This window comes from Balaenoptera borealis (genome assembly GCF_965194805.1).
Source record: "Balaenoptera borealis genome assembly, chromosome: 12".
NCBI lineage: Eukaryota > Metazoa > Chordata > Mammalia > Artiodactyla > Balaenopteridae > Balaenoptera > Balaenoptera borealis.
The window spans coordinates 43,780,699-43,804,535 of record NC_138869.1 but is presented as its reverse complement, the minus strand read 5'-3'; the positions used below and the strand labels follow the sequence as shown (position 1 = coordinate 43,804,535).

Below are 23,837 nucleotides of genomic sequence, written 5' to 3'. Positions count from 1 at the left end.
CACTGAGACACCTGGGGCCGGGGGCACAGGAAGTGGCAGTCTTTGTCCGTCACCCTCCCTAGCAGGATGGTCAGACGTCTGAGCCCAATAAAAGTAGGGAAAACAAGGAACTTCAAATACTGGATGGAAATGATACCTAGCCTAAAACCCAATCCCAGCAGCCAAGAAAGGAGACAGCAGCTCCAAATAGTTGGATTTATTATAAACAAGGGTGCAGACCCTAGACTCTCCAAAACACATCAACAGGTACAAAGCTACTATGTGGTGAGACATTAACGGAGGAATAGGGAACACCGAGGTATGTGTCTGGGCCAGAGCAGCCACCAAGGGTCCCCTCCACCTTTGGTCCAGACGACACCTTGGCCCAGGCGCCCCCACTGCCAAGACAAACTGTGGCCTGGGGTACAGGAGCTGGAAAGCCTGTGAGGCTGGCGCTGGGGAAGCAAGGACTATCAGACATCAGAGTTCTCTGCTCTCTGGGGCAATTTTCCTCCAGGACCCAGGGGTTTCAGCCTCACAGCAACTATTACACACATTTTGAAACAGAAAACAGGCAAAATACTTAGCTAAAAGTAGAACAAAAACACTGCAGGGAGGACACCTGAGTGTGTAGGTGGACAGAGGCCACCCTGCCCACTTAAGGTGGCGGCCAGAGCCAACCAGGGCAGCCAGAACCGAGGGTAAACGTGGCCCTCCAGGTGGTCCCAGGAAGGATGCAAGAACACAGCCCAGGCAGACAGCTCTCAGGGAGGGTGGGGCTCTGCCTGAGGTGTTTTGATATCAGGAGGCTGCCCACCCTCCACTGGGCATGGCACAGGCTCAGGGAGCTTTGGGAAAGGGTCGAGACCCACCTGTAGCCAGTTCCCAAGCCTCACCCACCTGCCTGCATCATGGCTCGGGTTCTTCAAAGACAAGCCTGGGGACAAGCCAGGGCCTTGAGCAATGGCTAGCCATTCTGCAGAAACTGGAACACGAGTGCATCCTGCCTGCAAAAGTCTGTACTATCCTAGTGTTACAATCCCCACTTGCTCTCCCTGGGGTGGTCTGGAAAAGAACTGTTCTTTGAATTTTGCTTGAGATTTCAGGAAGCATAATTTCGAGTGAGGAAGGCAACAAAGTGTGGTCCCAGCAACTCTGGCAAGGATCGTTCCCAACCCCTCATTGGCATCACAAGAAGCCTCATGTACAAACAGGACACACACACCACACACGGGGAGAAAAGGACCGTGCCTGCATACCCATTCACACACACATGACAGATCAAGTGGCAGCCAGAGATGCAAGGTTGTGCTCAGGGGGCTGCCTTCGGGGGGTCCATGTAGGCTGGATTGTAAGGAGGCTGGCTGGCAGGATAGGGCATGGCTGCACCTCCTGAAAACAGAGAGGACACTGGTTGGCCGTGGGCACGGCTGCAGGGGGTCAGGCACAGTTGGAGTCGGTAGGGGTACTCACCAGCCACTGTCTCATGGTAGGCGGGGGGGCCCATGGGCTGGGCCAGGTAGGGTGGTGGGTACTGCGTGGGGTAGGGCGCTGCTGGCATCCCTGGCTGGGGGGGCATGGAGTGGTAGCCCTGGTACGTTGGTCCGGGGTAGCTGGGCGGCACACTTGGAGCTTGCGAGTAAGGGGTGTGCACTACTGTGGTGGCCGTGGTGGTAGTCACGACCGCTGAAAAGAGAGTCCCAGTTAGGACCCCCAGGCCTGCCACCCCTCCCTCCAGCTCAGCTCCATCAGGCCCCTGGTAAACCACGCCCACCACCCGCGGTCGGCACCCTCACACAAGGGGTCACAGTGGGGCAGGTGGGGTGGGGGTGCTTACGACGTGGTCGGCGGCACATCTTGTACAAATAGCAGCAGGAGCAGGTGAAGCAGATGATGATGGTGACAACGGAGAGCACAAAGATGGTCAGTCCGACGGCCACAGTCGTTCCAAACCTGCCAAAAAGCCAGTCAAGGCCCAGGGCCTCTCTCCCCTACCCAGGACCAGCAGTACCCACCACACCCATTCCCAAGGTGCACCCCTCTTGCCGGAGGAGACTCTGGGCAACACAGATAGAGCAACCTCTGGGGTATGTAGCGTGAAACTGTTTCAGCCTCAGGTGTTTCCTCAAGTGTAAAATGGGGTTGACTGAGAGTCCATGTGAGGCCCCTCGCCCAGGGGGGGCCCCCTGGCCACACCCTCAGGAGCATGGGAGAGAGTTCTTCAGGTGCCTCCCCCATACACACATCTTGTCTACCCCCACCGAGCCAGCGGCAGATGTCCATCGAGTACACGCCACAAGCCAGGCACTGTGTGGCTTGAACCAAAAACACAGAGGTGGGCGAGACAGACCAACTCATGGCCTCTGGGAGCCCACAGATCATTAGAGGAGGCAGGTGTTGAAGGGAAAATGACTCAGGAAGCACAGGTAATGAAAACAGGGAGAAGTTCCAGGAAAGGGGAGGCTGGTGTGGCCAGGACAGTGAAGAGAGGCACGCAGCGAGCCCAGGGTAGGGCTGCTGGCCCCCGGAGTGACGGTGAGCTTGCTGGGTGCCAAGCACTGTGTCAGGTGTCCACATACACCCTCGCTCTGACCAGAAGGGCAGGTGGGTAAACTAAGAGCCGGGCGGGGCTGGAGGGGCCCTGCCTTCTGGAAGAGGCCGCCTCCCTGCCCACGCAGGCCCCTCAGCAAGGACCAGGACCAAGTGGAGAGCCCGCCCCCTGAGAACACAGGCCGTGGGTGGGAAGTTCACCAAAGCCGACCTTCAAGGGCACAGCCACAGCCCCAAGCTGTCCTCCCCTGTTCCCCGAGGCCAAGCAGTGTTCCAGTAAAAGGCAACTGCACCAAGCACATCAAAACATGGAAGGGGCTTGGTGAGCTTTAGGCATTCGCCTCCCCTGAGGCCTGGGGGAAGGCTGGGCACCCCCCTTTGCCCCGCCTTGGGTGGAGGGTCTTCCATCTCACAGCCCAGATGGGCAGCACGAGCACAGCAAGGCCCGGCGCACAGCTTTGGGACAGACTAAGGACAGACCCTTCACACTCCAGACTCAAAATACCTGACTGTGTTCGTAAAATAGGAGCCGTTGGCCACTGTGAGGCCCAGAACAAGGCCCCAAGACAGGACCATCAGGTACCCTTCCTGCCTAACCAGAGGAGCCTGTCACTGCTCCTCACCCACAAACTCCTCCCAGACCCTCCACTGACCCAGGGATGTAGACACGCACACCACATTCACACGCAATCAATAGCACTCAACTGTAGGACCACCACCACCGATCTCTAATCTCTCTTTCTCTCTCTTCTGTCTCTGTCTCTGACACACAGTATGGCGCCCAAGCTCACCCCATGTTAGCCTCCACCTTCACTCAGGGGCCTCCTGCACCCCCGGACTTCCCCCTTCCATCATGAGGCCACTCGGTTTCAATCTCCTCCCCTTTCCAGGAAAAGTAAAGCAAATCTCCTCGGCCCTCCCCTACCCCTGACGTCAGAGGCAGGAAGGAGAGATGCGAGGCCTCTTAAAGACACAGTGCAGCTGGCTGGCGGGCGCCCCAGCTGCTCCCAGCTGCACTCCAAATTGGGGCCAGGAGTGGGGAGGGAAGTGCTCGGCTGTCTTCCCGGAGCTGCCTCCCCAGCCCTGCCTGCCCAGGCCCAGCTTCTCCACCCCACTGTCCAGGATAGCACTACCACGGGGTCCGAGACATGCCCCGCCTAGGGTCCCCAAACCACGCTCCTGCTCCGCCCAGCTCAGCGGGCCAGCCCTGTTCCAGCGGTCCCCTCGATGGGCTCCTTCAGCCATCTAAGCCTACCAGCAGACCCGGGGGCCCGCCGGCCCGTCTCCTCAGCTCCTCCTCTCCCACCAGCACATGCTCCAAGCCACAAACCTGCCTGAACCTGAACCTGCCTCACCAGGAAGATGCAGATGCCTCCCCAAGTCCCCTTGGCCACCCTGTCAGGTCTTATCTTGTCACTCCTGCTCGAAAGCCTAGTATGGCTCCTGTAGCTCCTGGGGTCACACAGGAATTTGCTTTATAATTTACTTGTTAAACTTTGTGTGATGTGTGTGTGTATCTGTACTTTTCTCTCTCTCTCTGTGTATATATATATAAATACATATATAATAGTTGATAATAAAAGGAAAAAAATCTAGGATTTGTCTCATCAGATAGTAACACTTACAATAAGGCAAATGTTAATCTTAATTAAAAGTCTAAATAAGATAAAACCTGTGTGGCCTGGGACTCCCACCCTCCCTCCTGTGTGCTCCAGCCACATCACCCTCCTTTTCAGCTTTTGAAAGCACCATGCTGTGTCCTACCTCAGGGCCTTTGCACACGCATTTCCTCCCGCCCAACTGCCCAGTCTGCTCTTCTCTTCCTCCCACCCCTACACAATTAATTCTTGGTCACTTTTCAGACCTCAACTCAAAACATCACTTCCTCAGGGACACCTTCCCTGACCATGCAGATGAGGTCAGGCTCCTCGATAAGTGCTCTTACAAATCAAATTCTTGTCTACCTCAGTTTATAAACACACATTCCTTTGTGTGAGCGTTTGATTAATGTGCATCTTATCTCCAGCCTGTGGATTCATGGATGCACAGACTGCACCAGCTCTGGACCATCACTGTATCTCCAGTGCCTGGCCATACAGGAGGTGCTCAACAAGTATTTAACAAATGAATAAATTCACTCAGGGACCCCATGGGCAGCACCTAGTAGGACAGCAAGGCACATTGCCCTGAGGAACAGCAATATTTGAGGGGTGGTTGCAGAGTGGGGCAGGGGCCTGTGGCCACAACAGGCCACGACACTAATGGAACCACACCTCTGTGAGGAAGGAATGGGGCTTCCCAAGGCTGAGGCTACCTCCCAGATCAAGGAGCCCAAAGGCCAAGTTCAGAAGGCAGAGTTGGCCTAGGCAGAAAGGGACAGAAGGCCAGGGGAACAAGAGCCCAGGCAAGGAGCTTGCAGCGGGGCTGAATGGGACGGTTCCTAGGAGGCCAAAGACTTCCAACGTCCAGACACTGAGAGGGCCGTCTCTGGAACTGGGACACCAGCACTCTCACTGCGACGCTGGCCAGGCAGCACGCAGCCGTGACACAGTGAGTGTGAGCTGCGGAAAGAGCGCAGTGAGGGCTGAGAACTGACACAGGTTGGCGATGTCCACACCTCACCTAGTGGACCTCCCTGCCCTCCCCCTGCACCATCACAGCAGAGTCAGCGCAGAGGGTCAGCAGTGACGAGCCTGGAGCCAGTGGTTCCACCACTTGGGTGCTTCAAAACACACCATTCCTGCCTGATCATCCTGTGAGTGAAAGGAGCTAGGAAGGGACAATGAAATCAGGACGCAAAAGAACTATGACAGGGAACCAAGGAAGCTCTGGGGAGGGAACCAGCCACTGACCATCAACAGGGCAGGACAGGAGTCACCTGCCAAAGTGGGGAGTGGGTGTAAGACCCACAGGTAACATGGCCACACCATGGGGAGCATGGAGCCCAGGCCATGACAGGCAGATGTGGTCTCGCATCGCTGTGCTCTGACCTGGTGGCTCGTTCTTGGAGGACCCAAGGAGTCACCCAGAGGAAGAGCGGAGGTATGGGGGTGAAGTCCAAGAATGAAGGGGGAGGGGTCGGAGGTGGGGAGGGGGGCAGAGCTGGCACAGGCCCCCTCAGCACATAGGGTCCTTCCCCTGTCGAGCGTCCCCCGAGCTTCCAACCAGGGCTGGACCCCACCAAGGAACCAATGCTCCAATGGACAAACAACAGTGCCCTTGGCCAAGGGGGCATCACACGAATGCTCACCCGAGAGGATGTCTCCTTGGGGCCCAGAGGGGCGGCCACCTGGGGGCATCCACAGGAGATGTGTCACTGATGACCCCATCCCTCCACCCTCCCAGCACCTGCTCCTGGAGCCCTAAACCTTTGTAAGGCAGGTGCTGTGCGCCACGCTGGGGCTCTGCTCAGAAGCAGAGGAGAGATGGGGCAGGATGGGGTGGGGGCCCAAGGGGGCTGAGCAGCATCTGCACTCCCAGCAGATGGGCAAGATGGCCTGGTGGGGAGGCAGCAGGGCACTCGCACCTCCGCACCTGCAGGAGGGGAGGGGAGATGCTCCTGAGCTGGCCCCGGGAAGCCACTTCTCCTCTGCCTCCTGGGGGACCTTGTTCTGCGGTGTGGAACCCACATTTCTCACACAGTGCTCAATACTCACTCACAAGCCAGGCCACCTTCCACTTTCCTTCCCCCCTCTGAACCCTCTCCAGCCCCTCCTGCAGCTGATCCCCAAATGTCGCTGACCCTCAACACACTCAATCCCACCCAAATCCGAGCCCTTCACCCGAAACCCACTCCTCCTCTGTCCTGTATCCCCCCATGCAGGGCAGAGAGCAGGACACCACACCGCGGCCCCTTCCCTGGCCACCCTCCTAGCAGGCAGCCTCACCTCACCTCACCCCGCCAGCCCAGCCTCTCTCTGGCCTACACCACCTGGACCAGGAAGCCATGGTCCAGGCTCCCCGCCCGCTGCTGACATCCTCCGGGGAGCAGCCAGAGTGGTCTTCATCCTAAAACACCATTCAGACCCCAGCACTGCCCAGAGCCCTCCATGGTGCCTGCCCAGGACGAGGCCCACACTGGCTGGACATCAGACCCCCTGTGGGGCCAACTGAAAGCCCACAGCCTCGGGCCTCAGCAACGGGGTGCTCCCTGCATGTAGAGGGAGTGGCGCTTCAGGTCTCAGTCTCTGACCAACACAGGGAACAGGATCAGCGGGCAGAACAGAGGGAGGAGGCCCAGCCACAGGCGCCTAGGAGCAAAGCAGTGCCTCTTCCCCTCCCCCACTCACAGGAGCCCTGCCCCAATTCCTCTGCAGCCAGAGAGGCCCACACTCACCCAGGCCCACAGGGCAAGATGGGACAGGACAAGAACCTGGACCCCACTACACAGGCCCAGAGCCCGAAGTCTCTTCCTCCAAAGGGGCAACCAGGCCTAGGTGGACCTTCTCAGAGGGGCTTCTAGACCCACCGAGGTAGGGGGCAGACGGCACATGGAACAGACTCCGCCAGGAAAACACACAAGCAGCTGCACGCCCGTTCCATCCACGCGAAATGTGCATCACAACACCCGTCACGGTGGCCACAAGACAGGGCAGGAACCTGGCCAAGGGGACTGAGTTTGGGCGATTGGGGTATTCCCCGGCCCCCTGAAGGGAAGGCCCTGACAATAACCATGACCCACAAACCCTCACACAGACTGTGCATCATCAGTTATTCTAGCATCTTTACCACACAATAATCACCCCATCACTATGCACCCTGTACCACCATTGCCCCCATCGCTTTCACCACTGCCACCATTACCCCAACACCAATACCCACCACCAGCATCCCTATCACATCTCCCTGCCACTGTCCCCCATCACCACCATCACCTCCTACCATCATACACCTGCCTGTCACTCCATTACATAGCCCCACCATAGCCCCCATTACCATCAGCCTCTACACCATCAACATGCACTACTCCCCCATTACCACACACCCACCATCATCTACCATCACCCTATCCCGGACCAGGAAGCCAGATGTGATAGGTATGCTGGTGGTAGGTACTGGTGTTGGGGTAATGGTGGCAGTGGTGACAGTGATGTGGGCAATGGTGGTTCGGGGTGCAGAGTGATGGGGTGATTATTATGGGGTAAAGATGCCGGGATAACTGATGATGCACCGTCTCTGTGTCAGGGTTTGTGGGTCGTGGTTATTGTCAGGGCCTCTCCCCACCACCACTGCACCCAGCATCACCACTGTACCATCACCACACACTCAGCATTGTAGCCCCCATCATCTCATCCCTGCCACCACTGCCGCATCACTATCGCCTTTGCCACTATCGTCCCCATCACTGTCACCCCCTCCCCATCACCTACACCCATAGGTCACCTGTGCCCACACCATCACCTAGGTCAATATGAACGCCCACACCTGGCCTTTCCATCATGAACCCCCAACCACAGTCTCCCCCATCCCTGGCACAATGATGAAGACACCCAACACAAGGATCAAAGGTCCTGGAGGTCAGATATGGTGACAGCTTCTCTGGGGCCCTAGCCCAAAGACTCTGTGCCATCCCAGTCCCCACAGCCCTCCTGAGCCCCCTTGTCACCTCTTCCAGGAAGATGTACCCAGCCTGCAGCTTTTATTTACCCGGACATGGGGTCGCTGTCCAGGCTAGAGCGGAACTTCAGTGTCGAGCCCAGCTGTTCCGGTGGCTCCACATTGGTGGGGACGCTGCAAAGAGGAAACCTCACAATTAACATGCCTGTGCCCCACCCAGCACACCAAGAACGAACAAACACTACCTTAGCACACACACAGAACATGCACGAAAGCCAACCCCATACTGGGCCAGACAGGTAACCCTGGGGGCCTCTGGAGGACGGGTATCACACACACCAAGATCTCAGGCTACAAAGCCACACGTCCTTCTAAAGTGCACATGGGACGTTCTCTAGGACAGACCGCATGTGAGGCCACAACACCAGTCTCAAGAGATTTGAAAAGACAGCTATCATACAAAGTATCTTCAACCACAATGGGATGAAGTTATAAATCAGTAACAAAAGACACATGCCACAAAGTTAAAGAAAAAAAATCCTAAAAGAAAAACCCCTCATACCTTGGGAAACTAACATATTACAGCAACAACAACAACAAAAGAACTGTGGCTTAAATAAGAAATCATAGAGGAAATTAAGAAATCTGTAAAACTGAATGATAATAAAAATACCATTGGTCAAAATTTGTGAAACACAGCTAAAGAGTTCTTAGAGGGAAATTACAGCTTTAATACTGAGATGGAAGTAAACTGAAGAAGATGGGAAAAACGTAATAGAACAAACCCCCCAAATAAGGAAAGAATTAATAAAGATAAGTGCAAAAATAAAAGAGAATAGCAGCCGTGGAAAATAATAGAGAAGATTAACAGAACCAAAGCTGCTGGACCTCTGGCAAGACTAATCAAGAAAAGGAGAAAAGACGCAAAAAGATAAAAATACAGAATGAAAAGGGGTAAACTATAGACACAACAGAGATTTTAAAAATAATAACTGTCTGGGAATTCCCTGGTGGTCCAGTGATTAGGACTTGGCGCTCTCACTGCTGAGGCCTGGGTCCAATCCCTGGTCAGGGAACTAAGATCCCACAAGCCTCATGGTGCGGCCCCCCTCCCCAAAATAACAATAACTGTTTGAATTGAACAAACCACCTGTGAAAAGGCATTTTTGAAACGAGTGGAGGCAACTGAAGACAGACTAGTACAGAAAGCTATTTTTTTTTCTAATTTTTAAATTTATTTTTTAAAGTACAAAAGTAATATATAAATACAGGCTCATTGTAAAAAGTATTCGAATAATTTTTAAGCATACAGAAAAGTAAATACAAATCCATTTCTTTACATAAGATGATCCTCAATACATGTCTTTATCTCTTCCCTTTCCTTAAAGTCTATTTTATCTGATATGAGTATAGCTACTCCAGCTTTCTTTTGATTTCCATTTGCATGGAATATCTTTTTCCATCCCCTCACTTTCAGTCTGTATGTGTCCCTAGGTCTAAAGTGGGTCTCTTGTAGACAGCATATATATGGGTCTTGTTTTTGTATCCATTCAGCCAGTCTATGTCTTTTGGTTGGGGCATTTAATCCATTCACGTTTAAGATAATTATCTATATGTATGTTCCTATGACCATTTTCTTGATTGTTTTGGGTTTGTTTTTGTAGGTCCTTTTCTTCTCTTGTGTTTCCCACTTAGAGAAGTTCCTTTAGCATTTGTTGTAGAGCTGGTTTGGTGGTGCTGAATTCTCTTAGCTTTTGCTTGTCTGTAAAGCTTTTGATTTCTCCATCAAATCTAAATGAGATCCTTGCCGGGTAGAGTAATCTTGGTTGTAGGTTCTTCCCTTTCATCACTTTAAGTATATCATGCCACTCCCTTCTGGCTTGCAGAGTTTCTGCTGAGAAATCAGCTGTTAACCTTATGGGAGTTCCCTTGTATGTTATTTGTCATTTTTCCCTTGCTGCTTTCAATAATTTTTCTTTGTCTTTAATTTTTGCCACTTTGATTACTATGTGTCTCGGCGTGTTTCTCCTTGGGTTTATCCTGTATGGGACTCTCTACGCTTCCTGGACTTGGGTGGCTATTTCCTTTCCCATGTTAGGGAAGTTTTCGACTATAATCTCTTCAAATATTTTCTCTGGTCCTTTCTCTCTCTCTTCTCCTTCTGGGACCCCTATAATGCGAATGTTGTTGCGTTTAATGTTGTCCCAGAGGTCTCTTAGGCTGTCTTCATTTCTTTTCATTCTTTTTTCTTTAGTCTGTTCCGCAGCAGTGAATTCCACCATTCTGTCTACCAGGTCACTTATCCGGTCTTCTGCCTCAGTTATTCTGCTATTGATGCCTTCTAGTGTAGTTTTCATTTCAGTTATTGTATTGGTCATCTCTGTTTGTTTGTTCTTTAATTCTTCTAGGTCTTTGTTAATCATTTCTTGCATCTTCTCAATCTTTGCCTCCATTCTTATTCCGAGGTCCTGGATCATCTTCACTATCGTTATTCTGAATTCTTTTTCTGGAAGGTTGCCTATCTCCACTTCATTTGAGTTGTTTTTCTCGGGTTTTTTCTTGTTCCTTCATCTGGTACATAGCCCTCTGTCTTTTCATCTTGTCTATCTTTCTGTAACTGTGGTTTTTGGTCCACAGGCTGCAGGATTGTAGTTTTTCTTGCTTCTGCTGTCTGCCCTCTGGTGGTTGAGGCTATCTAAGAGGCTTGATGGGAGGCTCTGGTGGTGGGTAGAGCTGACTGTTCTAGTACAGAAAGCTATTAATGAACTGCTGTTAATGTGCCAAGTGTGTTCCTGATATATGATTATATTTCTTTTTAAAGGACTCACTTGTGCAGATAACAACTAACATTTAAGGAGAAATTTTTATGCCTGGGATGGGTTTTAAAATAATCCAGAAAACAAAAGTAGTGGGAGGTATATGGAACACTAATGTCAGAGTATTGATAACTATGGGAGCAGGTGATGGATATATGGATTTATTATTCTCTCTGCTTTTGTATATATTTGAAAATTCTCAAAATAAATTCTCAAAAAATTAACAAAATAAAATTCAAGAAACAAACAAACAAAACAAAAAAAAATGCAAGAGCATTAGGAACAACTATACCATACTAAATTTGAAGGACAAGTAAAGCTGAGAAGAAAATATTTTTTAAAAATTCAGGGCTTCCCTGGTGGCGCAGTGGTTAAGAATCCGCCTGCCAATGCAGGGGACACGGGTTCAAGCCCTGGTCTGGGAAGATCCCACATGCCACGGAGCAACTAAGCCCGTGCGCCACAACTCCTGAGACTGCGCTCTAGAGCCCACGAGCCACAACTACTAAGCCCGCGTGCCACAACTACTGAAGCTCGTGTGCCTAGAGCCCGTGCTCCATGAGAGAAGCCACCGCAATGAGAAGCCTGCGCACCGCAACGAAGAGTAGCCCCCTCTCGCCACAACTAGAAAAAGCCCGCGCGCAGCAACGGAGACCCAATACAGCCAAAAATATATAAATAAAATAAATAAATTTATTAAAAAAATTCAGTGTGCGTGCTTTGGCAAGCAATAACAAGAGTAAAGCACACCAAGCTGGGATGCAGGGAGGGCGGGGGGAGTGTGTGGCTGGGAAGAGACCTCCATGGAGGTGGGCCTGGCATCTGAAGCCCCTTTTCTCCTGGGGGCATTAGCCTATTTCAGAGGGGCAGCTGAGAGCAGCATTTCTGAAAGCCTCAGGTGGTAGAAATTATATCCAGAGGCCAGCAGGTGGGCAAGCCCTGATGATTCCCACTTACTTGGGCTGGGTCCTGAAAAGCAAGGAGAAACTCAGCAAGAGTTTCTCAGCTCAGCTCTGCAATTAGGCCAAGGTGACCTTAGAGTGCTCAAGTCCCTGGCAAAAGCAATATCAATCCTCCCTGGAGGAAGTCCTAAGGTCCAAATGTCTACAATCAATTTTGCAAACGCAATGTTTGGCACACAACTGAAGATTTTCAGGAACACTAGGACACTAGACAACATGACTAGAAAACAACAGAAACAACTGACAATAGAAATATCCACAGGGGCTTCAAATATTGAAGTTATCACACCCTGACATTAAAACAAAACATACTTTAAGATAACTAATAAGAACCTGCTTTATAAAAATAAAATTAAATTAAATTAAAAAAAAAATACTTTGGGACTTCCCTGGTGGCACAGTGGATAAGACTCCGTGCTCCCAATGCAGGGGGCCCAGGTTCAATCCCTCATCAGGGAACTAGATCCCACATGCATGCTACAACTAAGAGTTCACATGCCACAACTAAGGAGCCCATGTGCCGCAACTAAGAAGTCCACCTGCCACAACTAAGGAGCCCACCTGCTGCAACTAAGGAGCCAGTGAGCTGCAACTAAGTAGCCCACCTGCCACAACTAGGACCTGGTGCAACCAAATAAGTAAATGAATATTAAAAAACAAAACAGGGCTTCCCTGGTGGCGCAGTGGCTAAGAATCCGCCTGCCAACACAGGGGACAAGGTTTCGAGCCCTGGTCCGAGAAGATCCCACATGCCACGGAGCAACTACGCCCGTGTGCCACAACTACTGAGGCTGCGCTCTAGAGCTCGCGAGCCACAACTACTGAAACCCATGTGCCACAACTACTGAAGCCCGCGTGCCTAAAGCCCGTGCTCCGCAACAAGAGAAGCCACTGCAATGAGAAGCCTGCACACTGCAACAAATAGTAGCCCCTGCTCGCCGCAACTAGAGAAAGCCCGCACGCAGCAACGAAGACCCAACGCAGCCAAAAATAAAAATAAAATTTAAATTAAAAAAAAAAAAAAAACCACAAAACAAAACAAAACATACTTTGTTCAAGGAGATGAAAGGAAAAAAAAATCAAGCAGTTTAGGAGAACTTGAAATATAAAAAAGAAACAAATAAAAATTCTAGAACTAAAAAATTACACAAAAAGATAATAATTTATTAGACATAGTGCAAGATATAATTAATCAACTGGAGGATAGGCCCAAACAAATATACGTACACTAAAGCCTGGAGACACAAAAAGATGGTAAATGTAAATACAAAAGAGGAGTAGGTGAAATATGGAATACAGTGTACAAATGTCTTACATATGTGTAATTAGAGTCCTAGAGGGAGAAGTGTGAGAATGGAGCAGAAGCAATATTTAAAAAGATGATGGCTGGAGTTACTCAGTTTTCCTGGATATCTCCCATAAATGCAGGAGATATGCATGCTATTAAATTGTTTGTTTTTCTCCTAGCAAAAACAAAAACAAAAAAAACAAGCCAACAATTCCAGAAGTACTGTGAACCCCAAGCAGCAAAAATTCAAAGAAAACCACACTTAGGCACATCATAGTAAAACTGCTGAAAACCAAATACAAAGAGGAAAAACTTAAAAATTAGTCAGAGAAAAGATATGTTGCTTGCAAAGGAGCAATAATAAAGCCATCAGCTGATTTCTCAACAGAAACAACAGACATCAGGAGTTAATGGAATGAGGGAACTTCCCTTGCGGTCCAGTGGCTAAGACTCTGCCTTCCCAATGCAGGGTGCCCAGGTTTGATCCCTGGTCAGGGAACTACATCCCATATGCCACAACCAGAAGATCCCACACGCCACAATGAAGATCCGACGCAGCCAAATAAATAAATAAACATTAAAAAAAAAAAGAAGACAATGGAATGAAAGCTTCAAAGTGCTGAACTTTGGGACTTCCCTGGTGGTGCAGTGGTTAAGAATCCGCCTGCCAATGCAGGGGACACAGGTTTGAGCCCTGGTCTGGGAAGATTCCACATGCCACAGAGCAACTAAGCCTGTGTGCCACAACTACTGAGCCTGCGCTCTAGAGCTCACGAGCCACAACTACTGAGCCTGCACGCCTAGAGCTCATGCTCCACAACAAGAAAAGCCACCGTAATGAGAAGCCCACAGACCGCAACAAAGACTAGCCCCCGCTCGCCACAACTAGAGAAAGCCCGTGCACAGCAACGAAGACCCAACGCCGCCAAAAATAAATAAATAAATTTATAAAAAACAAATAAATAAATTGATCTTTAAAAAAAAAGTGTTGAGCTTTGATAACTTCAAAGTGCTGAAAGTTAATAACTGCCAACCTAGAAATCTATAACGAGGAAAAATATCCTTTAAGAAAGAATGTAGGACTTCTCTGGTGACGCAGTGATTAAGAATCTACCTGCCAGGGCTTCCTTGGTGGCGCAGTGGTTAAGAATCCACCTGCCAATGCAGGGGACACGGGTTCGAGCCCTGGTCTGGGAAGATCCCACATGCTGCAGAGCAACTAAGCCTGGGCACCACAACTACTGAGCCTGAGCTTTAGAGTCCACAAGCCACAACTACTGAAGCTTGTACGCCTAGAGCCTGTGCTCTGCAACAAGAGAAGCCACCGCAATGAGAAGCCCGCACACCGCAATGAAGAGTAGCCCTGGCTCGCCGCAACTAGAGAAAGCCCGAGCGCAGCAACGAAGACCCAACACAGCCAAAAATTAATTAATTAATTAATTAATTACTTTAAAAATCACTTAGACAATATTGAAGAATATCAAAGCTTATTATAAAGACACAGTAATTGAGTCTGCTTTAGCCCAGGGACAGACAAATAGACCAATGTAACATAATACAGAGCCTAGAGACAGCCACGCATATGTGGACACTCAATCTGTAACAAACTTGGCACTGTAGAGTGATAGAAAAAAAGGATAGTTTTCTCAATAAGTGGTGCTGGGTCAACTGAATACCCATATTAAAAAATGAAATTTGATCTCTACTTACATGCACTACTACTACTATGCATACTTAAAAGAAATCCATATACATGTGCACCAAAAGATATGTACAAGGATGCTCAAAGCAGCATTATTTGTTACAGCAAAAGAAAGGAAGGAAGGAAGGAAGGAAGGAAGGAAGGAAGGAAGGAAGGGAGGGAGGGAGGGAGGGAGGGAAGAAACAATCCAAATGTCCATCAACATTAAAATGGATCAACTGTGGTATAAAACTTAACATACACCAATGGAAATGAGCAGACAACACAACATGGATGAACTCACATGTTGAGAGAAAGAAACCAGATAGGAAATAGATGTATGATGTCATGTGTATGTCTGTGTGTGTGTGTGTGTGTGTTTAACAGGTATAGCAGTTTAATGGTTACCTTTTGGGATAACAGAGGGAATACTGATTGGTAAGTAACATGAGGGGGCTTCTGGGATGCCATGATGTGCTAATTCTTGCCCTGGATAGGTGGTGGTTACGTGGGTGTGGATATGTTTACCCTGCAGTAATTCACTGAACTGTACACATTATATTTGTGTACTTTTATGTATGTATGATATATACTGCCCCCAACCCCAATAAAAAAGCTAAACTATAGAACTTAGGGATGCATGTTTGGGTATTACAGCTCTAAAGAAAAGCAAGGCTATATAAAAGTTAGAATTATCACTATCTTAGTGCGATGAGAGGAGAGACAGTGATTGGGAGTAAGTTCAACAGGACTTCTGATGTCTTGACCTGTATAGTGGTTATGCAGATATTTGCTTTGTGATAAATCACTGAGTTGTACATTTATTTAATGCAGTTTTCTGTATGTGAATTATATGTTACAACATAACAGAATAAAAAACAGTCTCAAGGAATGAGTTTAACAGCATATTAGACACTTGAAGAATTGAATGAACTGAAAGGTTAGAAGACATTATCCAGAATGCAGCACAGAGATGAAAATATGGAAGAGAGACTAGGAGATGTGGACACTGGAGGAGAACATGCAGCACGTATAAATGGAGTCCCAGAAGGAAAGGAGAAGGAGAAAGGGCAATACTTAAAGAATAACAGAGTATTTTCTAGAACTGATGAAAGACACTAAACCACAGATTTAAGAAGCTCAAACATAACATCATAAATTTAAAAAAATCTATACCTAGATATATCATAGTGTAACTGAAGAACACCAAAGACAAGAAAAGAAAAATCTTAAAAAGCTGTCATAAGGAAAAAAAAAGATTTCTTTTAAATGATGGACAACTGACTATTGAGCTGATGTCTCAACAGAGATAATGGGAGTCAGAGAAAATAACCATCAACTTAAGTCCTGCTCAGATAAAATATTCTTTAAGAATGAAATCAATATAATTTACCATATTAACAGAATAAAAATAGAAAAATCATCTAATTATCTCTAAAGATGCAGGAAAAATATTTGACAAAATTCAAGATCCCTTCATGATTAAAACTCCAAGCAAACTAGGAACAGAAGGGAACTTCCTCAACCCAATAAAGGGCACCTATGAAAAAGCTACAGCTAACATCATACCTAATAGCGAATGCTTTCTCCCTAAAATTGAGAACAAGACAGGGATGTCTGTTCTCACCATTTCTATTCATCATTGTACTGGAGGTTCTGGCCAGTGTGATGAGACAAGAAAAAATAAAAGTATACAGATTGAAAAAGAAGTAAACATGGGACTTTCCTGGTGGCGCAGTGGTTAAGAATCTGCCTGCCAATGCAGGGGACACGGGTTCAAGCCCTGGTCCGGGAAGATCCCACATGCCGCAGAGCAACTAAGCCCGTGGGCCACAACTACTGAGCCTGCGGTCTAGAGCCCACAAGCCACAACTACTGAGCCCACATGCCACAACTACTGAAGCCCACGCGCCTAGAGCCCATGCTCCACAACAAGAGAAGCCACCACAATGAGAAGCCCAGGCACCTCAACGAAGAGCAGTGCCCACTCGCCGCGACTAAAGAAAGCTCGCACGCAGCAACAAAGACCCAATGCAGCCAATAAATAAATAAATAAAAGAAAAAGAAGTAAACACTAGAAGAAAAAAATGGAATGAAAACAAACCAATACAGTAAGTGAAAAAGAAAGAAATATAGAACGAGACAAATATAAAGCACAAAACAAGAGAGCAAATATTGAATATAATCCCAGAAATACCAACAATTACATTAAACTTAAATGGAATAAATCCTCCTGTTTTTTAAAGCTACCAGAATAAATTTTTTAAAAAAAAGAAAGAAAGAAGACACTTATAAAATGTAAAGACAGCAAAAGGGTAGCAGTAAAACAGTAGAATATGATCTAACAGGTATGCAGCCTGGTGTCGCCATTCCCCAGAGAACTTTGCAACTCCTTAGTCAGTAACTACATGCACCTCTCTGACCTGGCAATTTGCTCCACTGTACTTGGCAAGAAATTCTCACATGGCTCTGTAAAGGAGGAAGTATATGAGGATGCCCACCGCAGTTATCTATGATAGCAAGTTTTGGACTCACACCACAAAGAATGACATGGCAGTAATGGGCACAGGCCAGATGTACACACAGCAATGTGGATAGGTCTTACAAACACTGCACTGACTGCAAAAAGTAAGAGGGTTGGGCTTCCCTGGTGGCGCAGTGGTTGAGAGTCTGCCTGCCAATGCAGGGGACACGGGTTCGAGCCCTGGTCTGGGAAGATCCCACATGCCGCGGAGCAACTAGGCCCGTGAGCCACAATTACTGAGCCTGCGCGTCTGGAGCCTGTGCTCCGCAACAAGAGAGGCCGCGATAGTGAGAGGACCACGCACCGCGATGAAGAGTGGCCCCGGCTCGCCGCAACTGGAGAAAGCCCTCGCACAGAAACGAAGCCAAAAATAAATAAATAAGTAAAAAGTAAGAGGGTTCACTGTGCCCACAGAATATAAACTTTGCAACACAAATAATCGAAAGAATACAACAGACTGACTGGTTGCCTACAGAATAAGAGGGGAATGGAATGGTCATGGGAGACTAAAATAAGATGGTGTAAGATGGTGGAGGGTTGTTCTTGCCCAGACCAATGATGGTCACCTGCCATGAGCTGAGCAGTATGACTACCTCAACCCTCTATACCTGTGGCCAAACACAAACGAAACACACAATGTGGCAAAGGGAGACACACACAGGGTCCTAGAACCTTGGTTCCAGCCTATGAAACACTTTAAACCCAAGATGCAGTGTACATCCACGGGCCATGGCAAGAGGACACAGGCATGGCCCACAGTGGGCTACACGCCCATGCACTATGCCCTCCAGGGTCCACAAGATGATACCTGCACAAATCACATACAACCCCCCACCAGGTGCACACACACACTGCGGGGTACACTCACGCCAAGGTGTCCACCCTGAGGACACGTTGGTACAAGTACACACCCAGGGGTGAGCCACAGGGCCCGCTGAGGCCACCAACCCCTGAGAAACCTGCTCAGCCCTCGAGAGTGCGGGAGAGAGGAACAACGGACTACCTGAGGAGGGTCTGGGGAGTCCAGCCCAGAACAAGGACTCCCCAATCCCCCACCCTCAGTGATCTGCCACCATCTCGAGAGGGCTGAGAGGAAAGAGGGGCAGGCTCAGGCCGCCTACCTTGTGACCTCCGATGCACCCACCTGGCCTCCGGAACACCACACTCTTCTCCATTCCACACAAATTTCTTCAGCACATCAGAGCAGCAGTACTGGTCATAACAGGTGCCACAGCAGAAATCAGGACAGAACTTGGGGAAGAGGTTGCGTCCAGGGGAAACCATACACACCTCACTGTGGGCTGGAACAGAGAAACACACCGTTCATCTGTGGCCATGGGGCCAGGCCTCAGCCCTGTCCCAGCCAATACAGCCCCTTCCCCAGCAAGGCCATCTCTGAGCCATCCCACTTATTGGCCACCTCTGGCCACTGCCCCAACCAGCCTTGCCCTCTCCCCTGGGCCACAGCAGAGGTGCCAACCTGGGCTCCCTCCCTCTCCAACCAGCCCACTTGCCCTCCAGATGGGACAGTGAACTTTCTACGTGTGAGTCTGACTGGGCCACTCCCCACTCTCAGGCCATGGGATCAAGCCCAGAGTCCACAAAGCAGGGTCCAGACTACAAAGGACCTTGAAGTTCACCCCATACTCTGCCTGTATTCTACCTGTTTCCCATCCTCCACCTTCAAATCTACCTACCCATCAAGGCCTTACTCCAGGCCCCCTCCTACAGAAGCCACCCAAGCCCAGCAGTCCCAGCTGCTGGGGACCAGGCACTGGACTGACCCGTTCTTTTTTTTTTTTTTTTTTTTTTTGCCCACACTGCACGGCATGTGGCATCTTAGCTCCCCCCTGCACTGGAAGCTCGAAGTGGACTGACCCATTCTTTTTTTTTTTTAATATTTTTTTTATTAATTTATTTTATTTACTATTTTTTATTTTTGGTTGCATTGGGTCTTTGTTGCTGTGCACAGGTTTTCTCTAGTTTCGGTGAGTGGGGGCTACTCTTCGTTGTGATGTGTGGGCTTACTGTGGTGCCTTCTCTTGTTGTGGAGCACAGGCTCTAGGAGCACGGGCTTCAGTAGTTGTGGATCGCAGGCTCTACACCGCAGGCTCAGTAGTTGTGGCGCACGGGCTTAGCTGCTCCGCGGCATGTGGGATCTCCCCGGACCAGGGCTCAAGCCCGTGTCCCCTGCATTGGCAGGTAGGCTCTTAACCACTGCGCCACCAGGGGAGCCCAGACTGACCCATTCTTAATCCTCACTCCCCGTCCCTACAGCTCAGCTGCAGCAGCCTCAGCCCCTGCTGGACACTACGACTTCAGGGGCTGCCCCTCACAGATTATAGCTTTACAGCAGGCTGCCTCCTGACCAATTCACCATTGGCCACAGTCACTCCCACCACAGAAGTGTCCATGCGGTACTTAGCCCTGGGCTGGGCCTGCAGTAGGCACCTAGGAAATGTTTGTGCCCTTAGAGGCCAGGGCTCTGAGGCAATGGCACCATGTGGAGCCCCAGAACCATCACAAGGCTCTTAGCCAGAGGTGGGATCTAAGTATACCTGGCTGACAAGTGTGGAAAATGACCACAAAGTTTGCAGACTTCCAGGAAGATGTTACAGCCAAATGTTCCCACGCATCTTTTGGCTACATTAGCACAGATCTAGTGCCCACCAGCAGGACAGAATGGTCCTGGATTCTGCCTGGACAGACCCCAGATGGAACACCCAGTCCAGCAAGGCCCAGATGACTATGGTAGGCTGGGGATAGTCCTGATAAACCCTGAGGTAGAAAGTCCTGGCACAGCACTGGGACTCTAAAGACCCAGCCTGGTTGGTATACTGAAAGGGAAAATTTGTCACCCCTAAATATTCCTCTTTGGGGACTTCCCTGGCAGTCCACTGTTAAGACTTCGCCTTCCAATGCAGGGGGTGTGGGTTCGATCCGTGATCAGGGAGCTAAGATCCTACAGGCCTCGTGGCCAAAAAAACAAAACATAAGACAGAAGCAATATTGTAACAAATTCAATAAAGACTTTAAAATTGGTCCACATCCAAATAAATAAATAAATAAATATTCCTCTTTGGCCTAAGGATTATTTTAAGCAGATTATTTTTAAGAAACTGCAGACATAGGAGAAGCTCTGAAAACTAAGAAGTTACCCTTTTGTAATAGACATTTGTAAGTATAAAGGAAATCTCCATTTGTAAGGGTATCTCCCTCCCTGTACTAGGAAGAGGGGGATGACCTTATCTCTAGAATCAATGCTGAAGGCATAGATTTAAATCTGCATAACAACCTTACCCTTGTTTACTGGGCTTTTCCTGGTAACTTCCCATAACTGACCCCCAGTATCCTCTTTTGCCTTTAGTTCAAGATGGTATTTAAGGTGAGGGCTTCCACCGTTTGGGGGAGTTACTCAGTTTTCCTGTGTCTCTCTCATGTATACAGGAGGTATGCATGTTGTTAAACTTTTGTTTTTCTCCTGTTAATCTGTCTTACATCAATTTAATTATTAGACCAGTCAAAGAACCTAGATGGCAAGAAGGGAAAATTTTTCCTCCCCCACAGTACCATGCACCCTGGGGCCATTGGCAGAGCAAGGTCCAAAGACAGAGGCACTGACTGACCTCCTTGAGAAGGGACAACTAGGAATGGGGTGGTTGGTGGGGGAGATGCTTTATTCCTGGCAGCTCCAGGCAGAACCCTGCTCTGGGCAAAGCTGCAGGGCAGAGGATGGGACCACCAACAGGCCCAACGTAGCCAGCTGTCCACCTGCCAGCAGGTACACTCAGCATAGCCCATGCTACTGGGAGGCTCAGGCAACCTACCTCCAGCAGGGCCATTACAGCCTTTACAGCCACAGCCCAGCCCAAGCGTCTAAGCTGGGCCTGAAGACACACACAGGTGAGTCTGTTTGAGCCAAAAGCCCATGACACAAATGTTCTTCTGATGCCCAGACGCTCTGAACCAGGCTGTCCAGACCTCACTGGACCAGAGAACAGGGCTCTACCTTCTCACTTTCCCAGGTCCTCCAGATTCGTCCCAGTCCCAAGGAAATAAAGTCCTTCCCTTGGAGGAAACCACCCACCCCAGAAGCATTTTTGGCTTCCTATGGAGGCGGGTGGGGGCAGTACGCTCTTCCAATCCCTACCCATGAAAGGCCCCCAGCCTGGCTTCCGCCGTCTGTGATTCATCCGTCTACAATCAACACACACAGTTAGTGTGTCTCCTCCAACCCTGGGGGCCAGCTTCAGCAGTCTCCAGGAATACCAGGGCCATGGAGGCAGAGTGTGGAGGCTCCCAGCCAATAAACAGAAGCTGAGGGAAGGCCTCTGACGGAGGGGCCAGGCCTCCCTGCTGCCACCATGCCCCGCTAAGGCCAGGTAGGGAATCCTACCCACCCCCTTGGAACACTAGAGGACAGACACCTCCCCCTTCCCCATTCTACGACAGAACAATGATGGCAGCTGCCTGGGGTCTGGGCAGTGTCAGTGCAGACGGGAGGGAGGCTGGAGTGGAGGAGAGACCAGTCGTGGGGTCCGCTAACTGCCTCGGAATTATTAGGGCTCGTTTGGGGTCACTGCGGGGACGGCGCTGTCCGGGCTCCTACCAGGGACGGCGCGGACGTGGCCACCCCCCATGCCTGCCCGGGATAAACTCCCCCACCCGCCAAGACTCACCACCCGGAGGCGCTGGTAGCAGCAACAGCAACAGCAGCAGGATCCGAGGCGCTGGGGCCGGCGCGGCCATGGCTGGGCGGGTGGGCAGACGGGCGGACGGACTGACGGTCGTAGCGCGGCCACAGCCTCAGTGACCCGCTCGGCCACCCGCTTCCTCGCCTCGCCCCGCCCTAACCCGCCCCGGCCCTGCCCGGCCCGGCCCGGCCCGGCCCCGCCCGGCCGTTCCGGGAACCCCGCCCGGGAGGGAGAGGAGGGGGAGGAGGAGGGCGAGGGAGGGAGGGGAAGTGGACGCCCCTCCCAGCCTCGGGGCTAGGCACGGTCCGGTGTGGGCCCCTCGGGACCGGCTCTCAGACCCAGGCGACCACTGAAGCTGCCTTCGGCTCTCGGGGTCCTGTCCACCCCCAACCCCAGTCCCCACCCTGGGGCCCGGAGGGGGTCTCCGAGGGGATCCGCTGCCTAGCACTTGAGTGCCTGTTGGGTCCTGCTGGCAGGCCGGACACAGCCCCTCCCCGCTCCTGGGGTTCCTCACTTGCCCCGGGCATCCTCGCTCCCCGGGAGGTACCTGAGGACCAAGTGGGGTGGCTCGGGGACAGCGCCCAGAGCAGACCTCCACACACATTAAGACCCTAACAGACGCTGGTTCCCTTCTGAAAGCCTAGTTCGGAGGCTTCCGGGGACCCCATCTCTGAGGACACGCTATCACCCTGCCTCCTGCTGTGACACCCCTACCCCCGTGGTTACTCTACCCTGAGTCCAGGCAGGCTCACCCCTGCCTCAGGGCAAGCCTGGCTCCCATGGCCCGGTCTGAGGGAAAGGAACTGGCGGTTCCCAGACACACATTATACCATCACCTGCCTCAGGATTGGGCCAGCAGAATTGGGCCATCCTTGTCTGCTGCCAGAGCAGGGCTCTCACAAGGCACCCTGAGAAGCGGCCACGGCTAACAGGCCTCCACTGCCCCCTCACTGTGGGTCAGGGCATAATGGAGCAGGACCCTATGGGGACTTGCCCGGATAGACCCCCTCCCCCATATCCTCTGCTGTAGCTCCTCTCAGAAGTACCTAATCAGAAGTATCTGATGCACATTTCCTGAGTTGTTTTATAGATGCTAAAACTACCACCAAATGGAAGAAATTAACTACTTGATGATCATGAGCACCTAGCCCCAGGATTGATAATGTTAACACCTGTGACATGGCCCTGTTACTTCACCATCAACCAATCAGAGAATTGTGCACATGCTGATCACATACCCTGTGACTCCCCTCCTTCACCTGGCCTTTAAAAACACTTTGTCGAAACCCATGGGGAGTTGGGGTGTTTTTTTAAAACAGTTTTTTTTTTTAATTATTTATTTATTTATTTTTGGCTGCATTGTGTCTTAGTTGTGGCACACAGGCTTCTCTCTAGTTGTGGTGTGGGCTCAGTAGTTGTGGCGCATGGGCTTAATTGCTCTGTGGCATGTGGGATCTTAGTTCCCCAATCAGGGATTGAACCCATGTCCCCTGCATTGGAGGGTGGATTCTTAACCACTGGACCACCAGGGAAGTCCCACTGGGGGTGTTTTGAGCACTAGCTGCCCTGGACTCCTTGCTTGGCACCCTGCAATAAACGCTGCACTTTCCTTCACCACAGCCTAGTGTCAGTAGATTGGCTTTACTGCACTCAAGTCAGCAGACCCAAGTTTGGTTCTCAGTAACGAGTCCCCGCAGAGTCAGGGATAGGGAGCTGGACTACTGTCTTAGTCCCTTGGGGCGGCTATAACAAAACATCATAGATTCAGTTATAAATGACAAACATTT

The 23,837-nt window shown here is 50.3% G+C and overlaps 1 protein-coding gene across 4 annotated transcripts; it reads right to left on the bottom strand.

The window, feature by feature from the left end:
* Positions 1-181: 181 nt before the first annotated feature.
* SHISA5 (shisa family member 5) lies at positions 182-22,224 on the bottom strand. 4 transcript variants are annotated; one of them, XM_082347504.1, is made up of 6 exons: positions 22,036-22,224; positions 18,501-18,657; positions 8,176-8,259; positions 1,817-1,932; positions 1,453-1,665; positions 182-523 (listed from the first exon to the last, which is right to left on the bottom strand). In XM_082347504.1, the coding sequence occupies exons 1-6, from the start codon at positions 22,103-22,105 to the stop codon at positions 453-455; spliced, it is 711 nt and encodes a 236-aa protein (XP_082203630.1). In that variant the 5' UTR covers positions 22,106-22,224; the 3' UTR covers positions 182-452. The 4 variants fall into 4 exon arrangements, with proteins under 4 accessions (XP_082203630.1, XP_082203629.1, XP_082203631.1 ...); XM_082347503.1 differs by having other exon boundaries at positions 182-1,371; positions 22,036-22,220; XM_082347505.1 differs by lacking the exon at positions 8,176-8,259 and having other exon boundaries at positions 182-1,371; positions 22,036-22,219.
* Positions 22,225-23,837: the final 1,613 nt, after the last annotated feature.